General features: G+C 39.2%; 1 protein-coding gene across 1 annotated transcript in view; it reads left to right on the top strand.

Moving 5' to 3' along the window:
• Positions 1-17,210, top strand: part of lamc1 (laminin, gamma 1) — a 481,608-nt gene that overhangs the window by 237,768 nt on the left and 226,630 nt on the right. Inside the window, exons 4-7 of the mRNA XM_072573611.1 lie at positions 3,891-4,057; positions 8,445-8,633; positions 11,050-11,167; positions 15,486-15,584. Of these exons, the coding sequence (XP_072429712.1) occupies positions 3,891-4,057; positions 8,445-8,633; positions 11,050-11,167; positions 15,486-15,584 (573 nt within the window). The remainder of the gene's footprint in view (positions 1-3,890; positions 4,058-8,444; positions 8,634-11,049; positions 11,168-15,485; positions 15,585-17,210) is intronic.

Raw genomic sequence — 17,210 nt, 5'->3', positions numbered from 1 at the left:
ACTCACAGTGACTGGTACTGGAAGAGTGATTGGAAAAAAGACGGGGGTGGGGGGGAATGTTATCCTTTCTTGATATAGCTATTCTTCAAGAGATGTGGAGCTGGAGAAGCACAGCAGGTCAGACAGCATCAGAGGAGCAGCAAAGTAGATGTTTGAGCTGGCACCCTTCATCAAGACTGGCCCAAAACATCATCTTTCCTGCTCCAATGCTGTCTGACCTGTGCTTCTCCAGCTCCACATCTATTGACTCTGGCTTCCAGCATCTGCAATCCTTACTGTCTCCTTGTAGCTCCTCTTCACCACCTTTTTTCCCAGTCTTCACTCACTATGGTGAATGGTTATGCTCAGACACAGTACCCAACAGGTGTATGGAGCATGTGTAGCACCAGCACTGGGGATGGACTATAGTTTATTTTTGGATGGGCATCAGTGAACTTTTGGCCTGGGCGAAGTAAGTGGCTGGATTGGGTGGCTCTGGAAACATGTTGTGTAGGCTGTAAACCCTGGAAATAACTTGACACTGAAGAATCAGATATGGTGCCTGAAGTTGCCATTTGGTTGCTTTGCAGTGGTGCGGCGCTGCAAACCTGTATTCCCATTCACTTGTGAGCACTGCTGCAACTGGTGATGGCGTTCATAATTTTCACAATAGAAATAGCAGTGTTGTAGCTTGGGGTATTAATGTGGTTGAGAATATTAAGGCATATTACAATTACAAGTTGATCAAAATGCAAGTAATGCTGAAGAAATAAGCGTATAATGTGTAATTTTTAAGAAGTGCAACTATACAGATGTGAAGAGAAAAGTATTATGAATGTAAGGATTTATAAACTTATTATATTTTAGAACTCTTTAATGGCAAGAAAGAGCAATGAAGGAGGTCATAATATCTATTATCAATTCTTCCTGGCTGGTTCCCATGGGGAGTGGGTTCATGAAAGGATTGAGAAGTGGGAGTTTGCTTCAAAGTGATATCAGTTAGGTCATGTAGCTCTGCATCAGACCAGTGTGAAAGGAGTTTAGAATGGAACACATGTGCTAAACAATGCCAACAACTGTCCGACAATAGAGTGAACCAACATAAAACAAGGCAACATTAAATGGGGACTTGGTGTACGTTCAGAATATCAACCATATGCCTTATAAAGGATTTGGCACCTGTGTATTAAATGGAAACCAGATTCTTCACCATTGTTGATATTGTTCACTTCAGCTTTTCAGACCAAATACAATCCGTGCAATTTGATAGTTAATTAATCCTGAGACTGTTTTGAAGAATAATCATGTTGGTTTTGAAACATTAACTTGGGTTATCTCTCCACTCAAGCTGCCAGACCTGCTGAGTTTCTGTGACACTTTCTGTATTTATTTCAATTTTGCAGCATCCACAACATTTCCGACATTTGGGAGGATGCCTTTTGTCAAAGATAGGCTTTTCTGCTTATGTTTAAAGTTTTCATCAAAATGGTGAATACTTTGTAAACAGTATTAATTAAAGCGTGCTAGGCAAATGTTTGACCCCTTCACCTTAATCAACCCTCTAAAGAACTTTTTTATCCAATAATCAGATTTATTAAAGTTAGCCAAACTAAAATACAGGTAAGTGTCGAATTTGAAAAGGACATAGGAAAGTGGTGGATGGGTTGCAGATGAAGCTCAGCATAGAGAAATGAGCAGTGATTCATTTTGACAGGAAGTATGCAAAGATTTTACAAAAATAAATGGTACAACTTTGAAGGGAGTGCAGAGGTACCTGAGTGTATATAAGCATGAGTCATTAAAGGTGAGAGGCAGGCTGAGAGTTGCAGTCCTGTCGATTTGTTAATTACTGTTATGGAGCAGCAGTAAATTTTTTAATAAACCCAGCTAATTTTCAAATGCCACAAAGAGATGAAAAGTATTGAATACTCAAAGGTTATCTTTGCCTGTGAAAGGGCAAATAAGACTGTTCAAAATGGGGGAAAATTCAGTACTGTAATGTTAATCTACACAAATTTGAATATCTGGGGCACTTATTTTAAGCCGACAGCTTCCAGTCTGGCAAAACGTGAGTTTTAGGATTTTCAGAATGCTGTTCCATGTCTTCTCCTGACTGTTCAAAATGAGTGATTCTGTTGGAAAACATTTATTTTAGTCAGGATAAATTTTGGGTAAATAATGATGAAATAACTTGCTGGTTGAAGAGTTTAAAAAATGGCTTGGTCTCCTAAGACTGATTTAGACCTTGGAGATGTTAAAGTGAGGATAAGGGTATTGTGTACGTTTTAAAACATCACTTGCCTATATTTGTCATGTATATTGGGATGTCGTGGGATATCATTTTCTGCTCTGAGTGTAAATGTGCCACATACATCTTTCATCTTTATCTGTTTTGGAGCTTACGGATGTTTAAATATTTGCAAACGACAGTTACTTCAGCTAATGAAGCACCATGATATTAAGAAATAATTATGACCCTTATTACCGAATGTAAGAATCTATGAAAATGCATAGTTACAGAAATGCAGTCATTCGATATCCATTTAAATTTGTGATCAAAATGTCTAATTATCTGAGTCTAATATTAATAAATGAAGAATAACAACCCAGGAACTACTTACTTAATCCACAATTTAGCTGTTAGAAAATCAATGTTAACAACCTTGAAATCCTCCTGTCCCATGAATTCAATTTTTTTCTTTTAACTAATATGAGACAGCTTTTGTTTTAATTAACATAGATATTCAGACTTATTAGCATTCATGAGTTTTAAGCAATCTTCAAATCCAGATAAAAAATCTGGAAATATCTTTTACTTCACAGAAATATGTTTATAGTTTGATGAAATAGAGTGAAAATAAAAGGAAAACAAAATTGTATGGTTCCATTGGACTCCAATGAACCTTAAAATCTCAGTTTGTGGCCTGCCAGTTAACTCTATAGAAAATGTAGATTTGAGCAGGCGAGAGACAAAATAAGGTAAGATTTTAAATTGCAGAATGCATTCAGACCAAACAAAGGAAAACCTACACTCCATTACCATTGTGTTTTCTTTGTTTTTGTTTGAGTATTTGTGTTCTTCAATCCAATCAATTTACTTCCCATTCCATTTTCTGTGTATTTAAACCAAACCAGCTCTGAGACATAATTCACAAATTTTGCTCAAATGTGATCAGTGGAAAAGTGGCTAATTAGGTCAGTAGTAATTTGTGCAAACTGTAAAGAATTGCACTCAAGTTGTTGGAAAAGCTCAATAGGTTTGGCAGCATCTGCGGAGAGAAATCAATGTTAATGTTCCAGGTCCAGTGACCCTTCCTCAGAAATTAATTGCTCATCTGTTTTGAGAAGATTATGCTCCCTGTATCTCACTCAATGCTGCTCCAAGAATTCTTTATATTGAAGATCTAGGTAAACGTATGATATGGGTTGGTTGAGTGTCATGTTCTAGTTGAACACTGCTTGGTGGAAAAACCAACTAAATAGATTTCAGTTCAGAGTGAATATAATGGATGCACTGTTGGCATCGATCAACATTAACTAACGTTCAGTTGCTTGTTGATCATGGATTATGGATACAATGGGCAGATGAAAAAAGGATGCAGTGCATTTGCTTGAAAGCATGAAAAGGATCATCATAAATGTGAAGAGTCTTTAGCTATTTACCATAATGTTTGTAGGGCAGTAGCTAATCTAGAGACTCATGAGGTGTATTTATTTTTAAGTCAAGATTGATTCTATACTTAAATCTTGATATCTGCATATCAACTTTCAATTTTATATATGCTTTTTCTGCCACCTTTTGGGAGTGTGCTTCCAAACCATTGCTCTTCAAGACAAAATCTGTGATGGTACTTGATTTGTTTGATTATTGACCATCTTTTCCCTCCTCTCTCTTCTCCGATCCACCGCAGGTGTAAGTGTCATGGCCATGCCAGTGAATGTATAAAGAATGAATTCAATAAGCTGATCTGCAATTGCAAGCACAACACAATGGGAGTGGATTGTGAGCATTGCCAGCCATTCTACAATGACCGACCTTGGCGCAGAGCTACAGCAGAAAACCCAAATGAGTGTTTGCGTAAGTATTGGATTGTGCATAGCTTATAGAAATTTCAGCATTTTTTTCAGTATGAATATTCAGCAAAATATTCTCTCCATTTATAGGTACTTGAAAGAAAATTAACTTAGTCCAGATGATTAGTAATCAAATTTATTTTCATATGAGTTTTATATAAATTGTTAATGAGCTGTGTATAAAACTAAAGAAGCACTATAAAGAACAATTGGGGTTTCCACAAAAAGAATGTGGGTAGAAATATGCAGCATCCAACTTTGAATTGTGAAACCTTTCTTAGGATTTGTTTCTTAAATCCTTCTTTGTTGAAACCTGGGATTTATTTTTCTGTTCAATTTCCCTGATATTTCCTTGCTCTGTCATTCAGTAATAGTTGTGGCTGAAAGTTCCGTTCAGGCTGTTAGTGTCTAGTTGCGTGTATCACTGGAGGATTTCTGAGTTTATATTAAATCAGACTGAAAATGAAAAGTGATTTGCAAAGACAGATCCATCATGCAGGTAATACAGCCAAAAGTCAAATTATCCCCAGAGAATATTAACATAGGTAAAATACACATTTAATCTCAGATTGGTATTTGCTTTGAGCTTCCTGGTCTAATTCTACATTCTTGTTCACACCCCACATTCTGCATTATTGTTCTTCAGGCAACTATATAATTTGCTTTTCGAAAAAATCTGTGGACTCTGCAATCACACTTGTGCAGAAATTTCCACAATCCATAACCCAATCTATTAAGATGGTGTCTCATTGTGTAAGTTGAAGGCATTGGCTTTTTCTTGGGAGTGCTAATCTATAGGATCTCCACAGGAAACATTGCTTCCTAGAAGTGAAGGTTTTTCCACCACCTGCAACTTGAAAATATAGCCTTTAATAGTTCATAAGATTAAAAACATGTCCCCATAGCTGTAAATCTTTGTAGGTTCAGGACTGGTTTGTGTAATGTTGGCAAGAAATGTGGTATTTGCAGCATTTTAGTGATCTAATTTTGGGGAGTAATGGGAAGTCTTGTGGATGAAAGTTTCAAACTAAGATGCTAAAGTTGCATTTTCACTAATTCTACTCCCCTTCCCATCCCATCCTGCTCAAAACATGTCCCTGAGAAAACTATTTAATGGGTATATTAGGAAAGCTTGTGGGTGGAGTGTCGTTTCACTTCTTTGCTGTTTTGTATTTTTAACACTAATAGATGAATGATTAGAATTCAGTGGGAATAAAATCCCAGACCTGGTGTTAATAGGCGCAGTCTTTTTAAAGAATTGATCCTCTGAAGATACTCATCTCAGTTGCAAAACCCTACTTACCTCCCACTAACGTGTGTGGCCACAACTAGGAACAAGTTACCATAATGTGTTATTAATTGCCCTCGCGAAGATCGTGATGAGCAGCTGCCTTGGATAGCTGTACTAAGTAAGGTATAAAGGCACCATAGTGCTATTAGGAAGGAAGCTCCAGGATTTTGACCCAGCAACACTGAAGGAATGGTGATGTATTTCCAAGTCTTAGATGTGTGTGGTTTGGAAGGAAGTTTGCAAGTGGTGGTATTCACAGGAATCTGCTATTCTTGCCCTGGTGGTGGAAGTCCTCTGTGTGATAGGTTCTGTAAGCATTGTATAGTTCTTGCAGTGCATTTTTAAATGGTACACACTGCTGCCACTGTATATTGGTGATGAAGGAATTGAATCTTGAAGGTTGCAGTTGGTTTTCCAATGAAATGGACAGTCTGTCCTGCATTGTAGTTGGAGTTCTATCCATCCAAGTAAGTCCAGAATATTCATAACACTCCTGAAAGCATTGCGAAGACAGGAGGTAATTCACCAAAGGTAACCAAAAATCCATAGGTGAAGCACTTCTTAATCAATTTTCTTTTTTAGGCTTATAAATAGAAAATTGAATGTAGAAGTTCTTGGTTTAGTATGAATCCCAATGACAAGACATTAATCGCTAATAGTGGTACCTAGTGCAAATCCTGGCAATTGATTTCTCCGAGCAGGAGAATTTTTGATATTCCTTGTGGGAGACAATCTGAAGTTTTGTTTAACATGGGAAGCAAAGAAAATAAGAAAAGTAGCAGAGCATGTTAGCCACTGTACTCTGGCTCTCTTATGTAGTCATCTATATGCTAATTCCAGATTTTTATTACATTGAAATTTCGTTATCTGCCATGGTTGGATTTGAGTCTGTCTCACCAGAGCATTAATCCGGTGCTCTGGATTACAAGTCCAGTAATATTATTACCATTTAAGCTGTCTTTCACTCACTTGCGCGCTCTGCCTCTGTCTCGCTCTTGCAAACCTCAACCCCACACCTCTCCCAAAATATGCCGTCCCTCTCCTACTAACTCTGAGTTGGACAGTCGTGGGCTCACTCAAGCTCCCATTCCAAAGACCTTGTGCCATAAAAACTACTGATTCTTGCTGGTGCCCACACCGAGCAAGTGTTGCACTGTCGGAGTTATGTCCTTCAGTGGAGGCATTAAAGAACAAACCCTTCTCTTAGGTGCATCTAGAAGATCTCATGTATTTTGAAGAATAGCAGAGGAATTTCTCCAGATATCCTGGGTTCAATATTTATTCACCGTCACCCGTCACTTTAAGATAAAAATTGTCTTTTTTTAATCACGTAAGAGATTTGCTGGGATGCTTTCTGCATTTGAACAGCAGCTATACCTAGTAGCCTGCAAAGTACTTCAGAAGCTCCTGTGGTCATGAAGGATGTTTGATTAATGTTTATTATCTCTTCAATATCAAGGCTCAAAGATAGCATAAACTACAGTAATATATTGTTGTTTTTAATGAGTCAGAAATGATTTAAGGACTTAAATAAGAATGTAAGAAATAGCAGGGTTGGACCATATGTTCCCTGAGTCCCATTGTACTCCATTGCCGCCATCTTGCATGGATTTGTATTCCATTATGGCCTTTGCATCTTTCTCATTGTTGATACTCCCACATAGATTTTTATCATCAGCAAACCTGAAGAGGTTACACTCCTCCCTTTGTTTAAATCGTTATGTAGTTTGTGAATTACTGAGGCCCCAATGCTAGTCCTTGTGGGACCCATTGTGATAGAACCTGATAATGTCCCATTAATTTTTGACAAAAGTGAGTGTTTATTCTCTTTCAAAAGAGTTAAAGTTTTCTCTAGTGAAAGGTCATAAACTTCAAATGTGAACTCTGATCTTTTCCATTTATTTCTGTTGTTTATCGCTTACTGATACTCAATCCATGTTAATAGTTTTCCTCCAACCTTATGAGACCTTACAAAAGCAAAATAAGATATCTGAAATTTGAGTGTGTTGGATTATAATTTGAATAGAAATACTGTGCAAGGGTATGGGAAGGTAAACAGGAGATTGACACTAGAAAATGATGCTAATTTAAGGAGCTGGTACAGACACTATGGGCCAAATGGTGGTCTCCTGTGCTGAACATTTCTGTGTTTCTGTGAAAGAAAAACTGAAAGTGATGGAGAACTCAACAGTTCTGACATCATCTGTGGAGAGAGAAACAAAATTAATGTTTTGAGTGCAATGAATTCCAAAGGCAATACATAAACTCGAAGCATTAACATTGTCCTCTTTTCACAGATGCTGATAAACCTGTTGCATTTCTTCAGCTCTGTGTTTTTAGATATTTTCTAATCAACATGTTCAGACGTGATAGGACACATGTCTGTAGCAGGTAGGACTTTAACACCAACCTCCTGATTTAGATATAGAGACACAAACACTGCACCACAAGAGCACTCCTTATTTGCTGTTTGTCCCATGAAATCATATCTCATTTTATTTGGGTGTTTTATTTTATAACATAAGTATCGGATATACAGAGGAACCCCGATTATTCGAATATCAGAATATCCAGCAAGATCGCAATGTCCCGATGTTCGGCTAAATCATGTTTTTCGGCATTCGATTATCCGGAATTCCATTTAACTGAACGAAATAATCCCTGTCCATGTCCTTTGGATAATTGTGGTTCCTGGAGGAACCTCTATTGTTTGGCATTCGATTATCCGAATATTGGATTATCTTGCAAGATTGCAAGGTCCTGATGCTTGGCTAAATTGTTATCTAGCATTCAATTATCCAGAATTTGATTACTGAACGAAATACTGCCCACCCGTGTCCTTCAGATAATAGAGGTTTCTCTGTATATAGTTTCTTTCACAGCTAGGCACTTAAGTTGTAGGTGTTGATCCATTGTAGTCATCACAACAGTCAGTTTGCACACAATTTGGTCCCACAAACAGTAGTATAATAATGACTGTAGACAATTATTTACTCGCGTTAATTTAGGGGTAAACGTTGACCAGGATACTGTCTGGTAGTGATGATCTAGATAGTACTTTACATGATCTGAGCAATTTATTTTACAATTTCTACTTCAGCTTGCAATTGCCATGGCAAATCTGCAGAATGTTACTTCGACTCTGAGCTCTACCGAGCCACTGGACATGGTGGGCACTGCCGCAACTGCATTGAGAATACAGATGGTCCCAACTGTGAGAGGTGTCGGGATGATTTCTACCGTCAGGGCCCAGAAGCCCAATGTCTGCCCTGCAATTGTAACCCAGTGGGTGAGTGCAGAGCTGTTCAAAATGGAATTAATCTTGTACCATAACATGTTAGGAAGAAACCTCAATGATATGCTTTGTGCAGCTTTTGTTGTGTAGAAGCTTCGGCTATGTAGAAGCTTTGGTTAATTTACAAGCTTCACTTCCCTGACGATCTGGAATCTCATCGAACTAGAAATACAAAATGACAAGGTGATGGAGACCAAAGAATGGAAATGATCTCATTCCTTTGAGACTATAAAGATGAATCAATCTAATGAATGTTTCTATTTCTACTTTCATATATTTATTTTACAAGATATTATTAAATTGCAACCCAGTACAGGTTCTAAAGCTCAGCTGTTGAATATCCCTTAAATCAGTGTCCCATTCTGGTCATTTTCTTTTCCTTTTATTCCATTCACTGCATGAGGGCATTGCTAGTTAGGCAGCATTTATTGCCCATCCCTAGTTGACCAGAGAGCAGTTAAGAGTCAACCACGTTAACGTTAATACTTTAACCTGAGCCCAGCACTTGATAGCGTCTATTGTTCCTAATTATGTCTGTCGCTGCACTAAAAGTTGATTCCAGTGAAAACTTTCCTGTTGGAGAGCAATGCAACCCCACCCTGGAAGATCCAATGCCCTACAAATAATGAAAGAACGAACTGTGGATGCTGCAGATCTGCAACAAAAAGTTGAAATTGCTGGAGAAACTCAGCAGGTTTGACAGCATCCATTGGAGTAAATGTTTTACGTAGAGTCATCGAGATGTACAGCACGGAAACAGACCCTTTGGTCCAATTGTCCATGCCAACCAGATACCCTAACCTAATTTAGACCCATTTGCCAGCATTTGGCCTGAATCCCTCCAAATCCTTCCTATTCATATGCCTTTTAAATATTGCAATTGTACCAGCCTTCACCACTTCCTCTGGCAGCTCATTGCAAACATGCACCACCGTCTGTGTGAAAAAGTTGCCCCTTGGGTCCCTTTTATATTGTGCTCCTCTCACCCTAAACCTATGCCCACTAGTTCTGGACTCCCCCCAGGGAAAATAAACTTGTTCTATTTATCTTCTCCATGCCCCTCATGATTTTATAAATCACTATAAGGTCACCCCTCAGCCTCCAATGCTCCAGGGAAAACAGCCCCAGCCTATTCAGCCTCTCCCTATAGCTCAAATCCGCCAACCCTGGCAACATTCTTGTAAATCTTTTCTGAATCCTTTCAAGTTTCACAACATCCTTTTGATAGGAAGGAGACTAAAATGCCCAAAATGTTCCAACAGTGGCCTAACCAATGTTTCGTACAGCTGCAACATGACGACCTGACTCCTATACTCAATACTTTGATCGATTAAAAGAAAGTATACCAAACGCCGCCTTTTCTATCCTATCTACCTGCGATTCTACTTTCAAGGAACTATGAATCTGCACTCCAAAGTCTTTGTTCAGCAACACTCCTCAGGACCTTACCATTAAGTGTGTAAGTCCTGCTCTGATTTGCTTTTCCAAATGCAGCACCTCGCATTTACCTAAATTAAACTCCAACTGCCACTCCTTGGCCCATTGGCCCATCAGATCCAGATCCCGTTGTACTCTGAGGTAACCTACTTTGCTGTCCAATGCACCTCCAATTTTGGTGTCATCTGCAAACTTGCTAACTATATACCTCCAACGTTCACATCCAAATCATTTGGAGACTAGCTCTCCTTCAGAATGTCACAAAGAGGAAGGTTTTTGGACAGTGTTCATCTGCTCTAAGGAATTTCTGACACTGATCTCACTGAGGTCAGTTTCCACCAAGAGCTATAACAGAAATTGTTTTTATCTTGTACCAAAGTTGGTGTGGAATACAGGCATGCTGCTGAAACTCACCAAAATCATCTATGTGGAAACCAAACAATAAAATCCCTGGTCAGGAGCTGACATTTCCACGTAAAGTTCAGGGATCAATCTAGCTGCTGACGCACAGCCAGCAGTGCACTTTTCTTAGAGATCAATCCTCTTGCCAGTACTCTTCAAAGTATACATCGGTTACCTCTCTGAGAAAGTCATGGCACTTATCCTGAAACTTCGCTCTGGCTTTCCAGGCTAAAGAGCTTCAGGGCACTTGGCAAACAGTCACTGAAAAATCTAAATTATTTGGGAGCCTGCTTTAGAAAACAGAAATTGTAATGATATAGGGCCAATCTGTCCAAGTTTTCCTCATAAAATAGCTCTCCCCTCCTCCTGGGATCAAGCAAGTGAAAGTTGTTTGAACTGCTTCTAACACATTGATATCATTCTTTAAATAAGACAAGCTGTGTGTTGTAGTCAGGTCTGTTCTTTTATATTCAACTCTGCTTGTTGTAAATAAACATATTCCATTTGCCTTCCTATTTACTTGCTATATCCTTTATATTAATGAATTATATTGATTTCATTTACTTTCAAGGTTCGGTCAGCACACAGTGCGATATTTATGGCCGGTGCAGCTGCAAGCCAGGTGTGATGGGAGACAAATGTGACCATTGCCAACCTGGCTACCACTCACTAACTGAAGCAGGATGCAGGTAATTGGAAGTATGCTGTATTGTAGTTTCTTTGCCCTTTATGCATTTCCAGTGATGAAGGTAACATAATTAATTAACTTATTTTTGACAGCTGTTTATGATAAGTATCTAACTGCTTAGTAATATTAACGCATTTACTGTGTTTATGTATTACCCTTCCCCTTACGCAATGCTTTCTGTAAGTTTTGATCATTACATGGAAACTGCTGTTAAATTATTTAATGTGCACATGTAACTGACCCCGATCACTACTTCATGCTGGCATCAATTGGTTTCTTTTAAGTAATTAACACCTCTATAAATGGTAAAATCTCAACCAACATTCATTTTATATTAGCGTTTGCTGGTGCAATTGATGTTTACTTCAGTTGATGGATGCATTCAAGATCAGTGTCTCTCAGGATGAGAACAGCAGAGGCATGCAGGTTTAGAGTGATGAACAGTGGGAATTTCAGATTTCTGAATGAATAAGTAGAAAAGGATTTTGAATTGATGCTCCCATACGTTAAACTTGTGTGTGAAAATAAATAGCTGCTTCCACTTTCAGGCAGTGCTGGGCTGGCCTTCAATCTGCACACAGGTAGTGTCGCAGTGAACTATAAAATTCAGGAAATACGGTAACTGAGATACACAGAACGAGCTCAGCGCAGATGCAACAGCTACCAATGGAAAGATCCTGGTTCAGGAGCAAGAGATCAAACAGCAGCTTCCTGAGAGGGTGGTGATGGAGTGGAAACAAATTGTTATTGAAAAGGATTGCCACTTTTTCTCCCAAAAGCAGCAGTGCAATTTCCTCGTTCAGTTCCAATCTCTCCCAGTTTTTTTTTAAGACTTCCTGGTTGCACATCATTGATGTCAGTGTTGCTAACTCTTTGTGCCATTACAGCGGCAGGAGATACTCCATAGACAGCACTGCATTTCTGGCTGAACACTCGTGTAGATTCATTCTAAAAGTTTCTGCTGTTAGATACAGAGAAGATCTAGTTGGCTAGCCTGAGCCTTGTGAAAGTAATTGCTGTCTTGTAAGGAAGTAAAATATTCATGTAGCCGCAAGGAGTCAATAACTGCAGAAAGAGGAGGAAAAACTGTGACAAAAAGAACTCTGTATATTTTCAATGAGCTGATGTTAAATTGAAGTGAGACTGTCACTTCAAGGCTTCTTTGTGTTCTAAAGGAAATAGTAATAGTTTATAAGTTGCTTGGTGCATAAGATGACCCCATATTTCCAACGCTTGCAATCATGTTTTGCTTGTAAGTTGAACCTCCTTTTTACACGTGACATATTCTGCTCATAACAATAGCCTCCATTATATGCTCAAGCTAGATGTTTTATTGCGTTATAACCAAGCATTAGGGATCAATCAGACAATACAGCTTGTGTAGTGAAAATGTATAAGATTTTAAGAGAGACAGAGACAAACAGCAAAAAGAAACAAGTCTTACAACAAAATAAATGAAGTGTGAAACTGGTTTCAATTTAAAGGTTATAACCTATACCAACTTCTTAAATAACTCTGCTATAGCAAGGAAATTCTGTTGGTGAAAAATGTCTGAGTGTGTGGAATAAGGAATCTGCCATGAAGGCAAACAAGACCAAATCTGTCATGAGGGACCACCCAGTGGCCTGATCTAGAAGCATGTTCCTCAAATTGTCAGAATAGCTTTGGTGTGAACAGATTTTTACACCTATATCCCAAGTCCAACATAGATTTCAGAGAAACAGCTAGTTGGTTTGATTCCTTTATGGAAGAGAGTCTAGTGTTGTAGCAGAAGATTCAGATTACTCACACTGCTGTCAGTTTTTAGCAATTCTTCATTACAGTGGCAAAGGGAAAAGTACCCATTATGGCAACATGGATGAAATATTCATGAACTTTCCTTATCCAGCAGTGAAACTGCAATGGAATGGATCAAAAGCCGTTTTAGTGAAAACCACAGGATGTGAGCAAATAAGACTTTGGGTAGTAACCTGTACAGCTGACAGAATGGAATTATGGACATTTTGAAATGTAATACCTTTTATATAAAAAAAATAAGCTCCCCACAGGTGTTTTTAATGCATGTGCCAAACAATGATCAGAGGGATGAGGGTTAGGTCATTTTGATAATGGGCATCATGCTATTGGGCTACAGAGAGTAGGGCTTGAGAGACTTGTTCAGATCTAGAGATGCCTCTGAAGTAACAACACTGGCGTTGTGGTTATATCAGGAGAGCTAACATCGACCGTTCGATGTTCAAATGTTTCCCCCATTTAAGCAATTGAAAGATCACATTAGGTGCAATGGAATAGGTTGATAGAGAAAAACAATCTTCAAAGAGTGCAAATATTCACGCTATCCTGCTTTTTGTTTTGTGTGGTCTTGAAATGCTTTTGTTGTGTTTAAATGTATCATTATACAATTAATTTATTCAAATTATCATGCCACATTGATATGAATTATCTATGTATTTCTTTTTCACATCTCAAAGTATCAGCAATGATATTCTTGTTGACAATTCATATTTTTTATTCCATGAGCAACTTGGAATAACAACATAATTATTTTTGGAGGCTTCAAAGGTTGACATGCAATATGGCATTATGGTAACTAGAAATACTCTATTTCAATCTTCCAAGAGTGAGCTAGCTTTGAAATTTTGGAGAATTGCTGACCAATCTAAATGCTCTTAAAATCACCAAATGCTTTGTTGTATTATAATTGAGATACCATATTTTATATAATATGAAACCAAAAATATATCTGCACTTCCATATGGGGCATTCCATTTTAAGATAACCACATGACTGCATGAGAGTAACTTCAATAACTGCTAGTCAAGTAATTAGAAAATGCTGAAAATACTCAGGTCAGGCAACTTCTGCAGAGAGAGAAGTAGTCAGTATTTCAGGTAAATGTCCTGTTAAAACATGGAAACATGGAGTGAAAGAAGAAAAGGGAAGGTCTATGTGGGATGAAAACTGAACTGGTTAAATAATGAGTTGATGATACAAGGCAATGGAGCAAGAGAAAAAAGGACTATGGTTGTAAATGGTAATAAAAGGATCAATATTGGATGTGTCTGAGGGGAGTAATAAGGGAATTGTTTGTGATGTGCCTTTCACCATTGTGTGAGCTATAATACTTTTCAAATCAGTGACCTTTTGATAGAAATGAAAACAGGATTTGCTGAAAAATCTCTGCAGGTCTGGCAGCAACTGTGGAAAGAAAGCAGAGTTAACGTTTTGGGTTCAGTAGAGACAATAGACAATAGGTGCAGGAGTAGGCCATTCTGCCCTTCGAGCCTGCACCACCATTCATTGTGATCATGACTGATCATCCTCAATCAGTATCCTGTTCCTGTCTTATCTCCATAACCCTTGATTCCACTATCCTTGAGAGCTCTATCCAACTTTTTTTTAAAACGAATCCAGAGACTACGCCTCCACTGCCTTCAGGGGCAGAGCATTCCACACACCCACCACTCTCTGGGTGACTAAGTTTCTCCTCATCTCTGTCCTAAATGGCCTACCCCTTATTTTTAAACTATGCCCTCTGGTTCGGGACTCACCCATCAGCGGAAACATGTTTCCTGCCTCCAGAGTGTCCAATCCCTTAATAGTCTTCTAAACTCAAGGGTATATAAGCCCAGTTGCTCCAATCTTTCAACATAGTCCAGCCATTCCAGGAATTGACCTCATGAACCTACGCTGCACTCCCTCAATAGCCAGAATGTCTTTCCTCAAATTTGGAGACCAGAACTGCACACAGTATTCCAGGTGCGGTCTCACCAGGGCCCTGCACAGCTGCAGAAGAACTTCTTTGCATCTATACTCAATCCCTCTTGTTATGAAGGCCAGCATGCTATTAGCTTTCTTCACTACCTGCTGTACCTGCATGCTTGCCTTCATTGACTGGTGTACAAGAACACCCAGATCTCTTTGTACTGCCCCTTTATCTAACTTTACTCCATTGAGGTAGTAATCTGCCTTCCTGTTCTTGCCACCAAAGTGGATAACCAGAACTGAAGAAAGGTCACTGGATCCTCAACATTAACTCTCCCTTTCTATCTGCAGAGTTCTTCCAGCAATTTCTGTTTTTACTTATATTTTCCAGTATGTGCGGTTTTTCTTTTCGCTGAGTGTCACTGACTGGAAATGTTCATTCCAATTTTCTCTCCATAGATGCTGCTAGACTTGCTGAGTATTTCCAGCATTCACTTTTGCATTAATTGCTGTTGCTCCACTTGCCATTTGTTCTAGAAGTTTTGGATTAAGTGCAAAAGCACTTCCCAGGTTTAGGTGTCACTATGTTTCTTATGTGCTTTCTCTCCTGCCAGACCATGTGCCTGTAACCCTGCTGGCAGCACAGCAGAATGCATTGTCGATACAGGGCGTTGTATGTGTAAGAATAATGTCGAGGGATTCAACTGTGAGAGGTAGGTTTATGGGATCTTTTGTTGAAGATGTGATTCTAACATTTCAATAAAAATTCTGTCTTCGTTTATTTGTTATTTTACATTAGATTACGTAGCATTAACGGAATAGCAAAACCAATTTACGTATGTCAGTGTTTATGTTCCACATAGCCGCCTCCTACCCTACTTCACCTCACCTTACCACCATTTCCTTTGGTTCATTTCTCTCATGTGCACTTGCTCACCTGCTTTGATGATGGCAAGGGGTGATCTTTATGTTCAGTGCCATCTCTCTCTGTTTCTAATTCCTCCTCTTCCCTTATGGCTCCTCCCTGATCCTTCCAAGGGTTCACTCTCCTCTTAGTCCACCTTTCTCTGGAGACCTTTGTTATGGACTGTGTAACAGACCACCAAAATGGCTGAGACTCTTGCAGGAGGTTATTGCAAGTCACAAGCTAACCTCACTAGACGTGGACCCAGTGCCCCCTAAGCTCTGTGCACAATGGTGATCCCAATATCTTGCGTTACAATGATAAAGAGGACCTGTGACGTCTGGACGCTGCAGCAGATGAGATGCTGCAGAGATTTGCACTGGTGAGAGCATAGTGTCTTTGACCATATGCCTAGAAAATCACAATCTCCTTCAGCACTGGTGTGTATTTATATCCGTGTCTCTTCACCTCTCTGTGGATCCTGTGTTTCAGGCAGTGTATCCTTCTCTTACCATGCCCCTTATCATCCTAACTGGCTGCCTGGTGCCTGGCATTATGCCCTTTCTTTGCCAGCTTCTGCTATTCAGTACTGTGGCTTTTATTTCTGCGGCTGCAACCCCTGTTTTCAGCTGTATCTTTCATGGAGCTCAGAGTCCAAACAGCTCAATGGCCTTGCAATGCTATGACAGTGACCCTTTTATTCTTAATTCTTTAGTTCTTAGTTCAAGAGCGGAACCCCAATTGTAATGCTGTAACTTCAAATACAGTTGCGCCTCGACTTACAAACTTAATCCGCTCTGGGACCTGGTTCATGAACCGAAAAGTTCGCGAACCTAATCAATTTTTCCCATGTTCACTGTGCACGTGCCAAAGACGAACTGCTCATACCTTTGATCGTACCTTGAATTTTGTACGTATGTTGAAGCAAAATTTTATGTACAATGCTGTTCGTAAACCGATTTGTTCGTGAACGGAGTCATTCGTATGTCGAGGTGCTACTGTATTTCAAACCTTTCAGCTTTCAAAAACATTTTTACTTTGTTTTTAAAATGCTGCCTACTTCATGATTTGCCCAAGGCATAGCCTTGCTTCCCATCCTCTGCTTCTAAATGCTGAGTCATAGAATTTTACAGCACAGAAACAGACCGTTTGGTCCAACTTGTCCGTGCCAACAGATATCCCAATCTAATCTGGTCCCATTTGCCAGCACCTGGCCCATATCCCTCTAAACTCTTCCTATTCGTACCAGATGCCTTTTTAATTGTTGTAATTGTACCAGCCTCCACCACTTCCTCTGGCAGCTCGTACCATATACGCACCACCTTCTGCATGAAAATTTGCCCCTTGGGTCACCTTTAAATCTTTCCCTCTCACATTAAAACCATGCTCTCTAGTTTTGAACTGTCCTATACTAGGGAAAAGACCTTGGCTATCC

This window comes from Chiloscyllium punctatum, chromosome 7 (assembly GCF_047496795.1).
Source record: "Chiloscyllium punctatum isolate Juve2018m chromosome 7, sChiPun1.3, whole genome shotgun sequence".
NCBI lineage: Eukaryota > Metazoa > Chordata > Chondrichthyes > Orectolobiformes > Hemiscylliidae > Chiloscyllium > Chiloscyllium punctatum.
The sequence above is the reverse complement of the archived record's forward strand: the minus strand, read 5'-3'. Positions and strand labels throughout refer to the sequence as shown.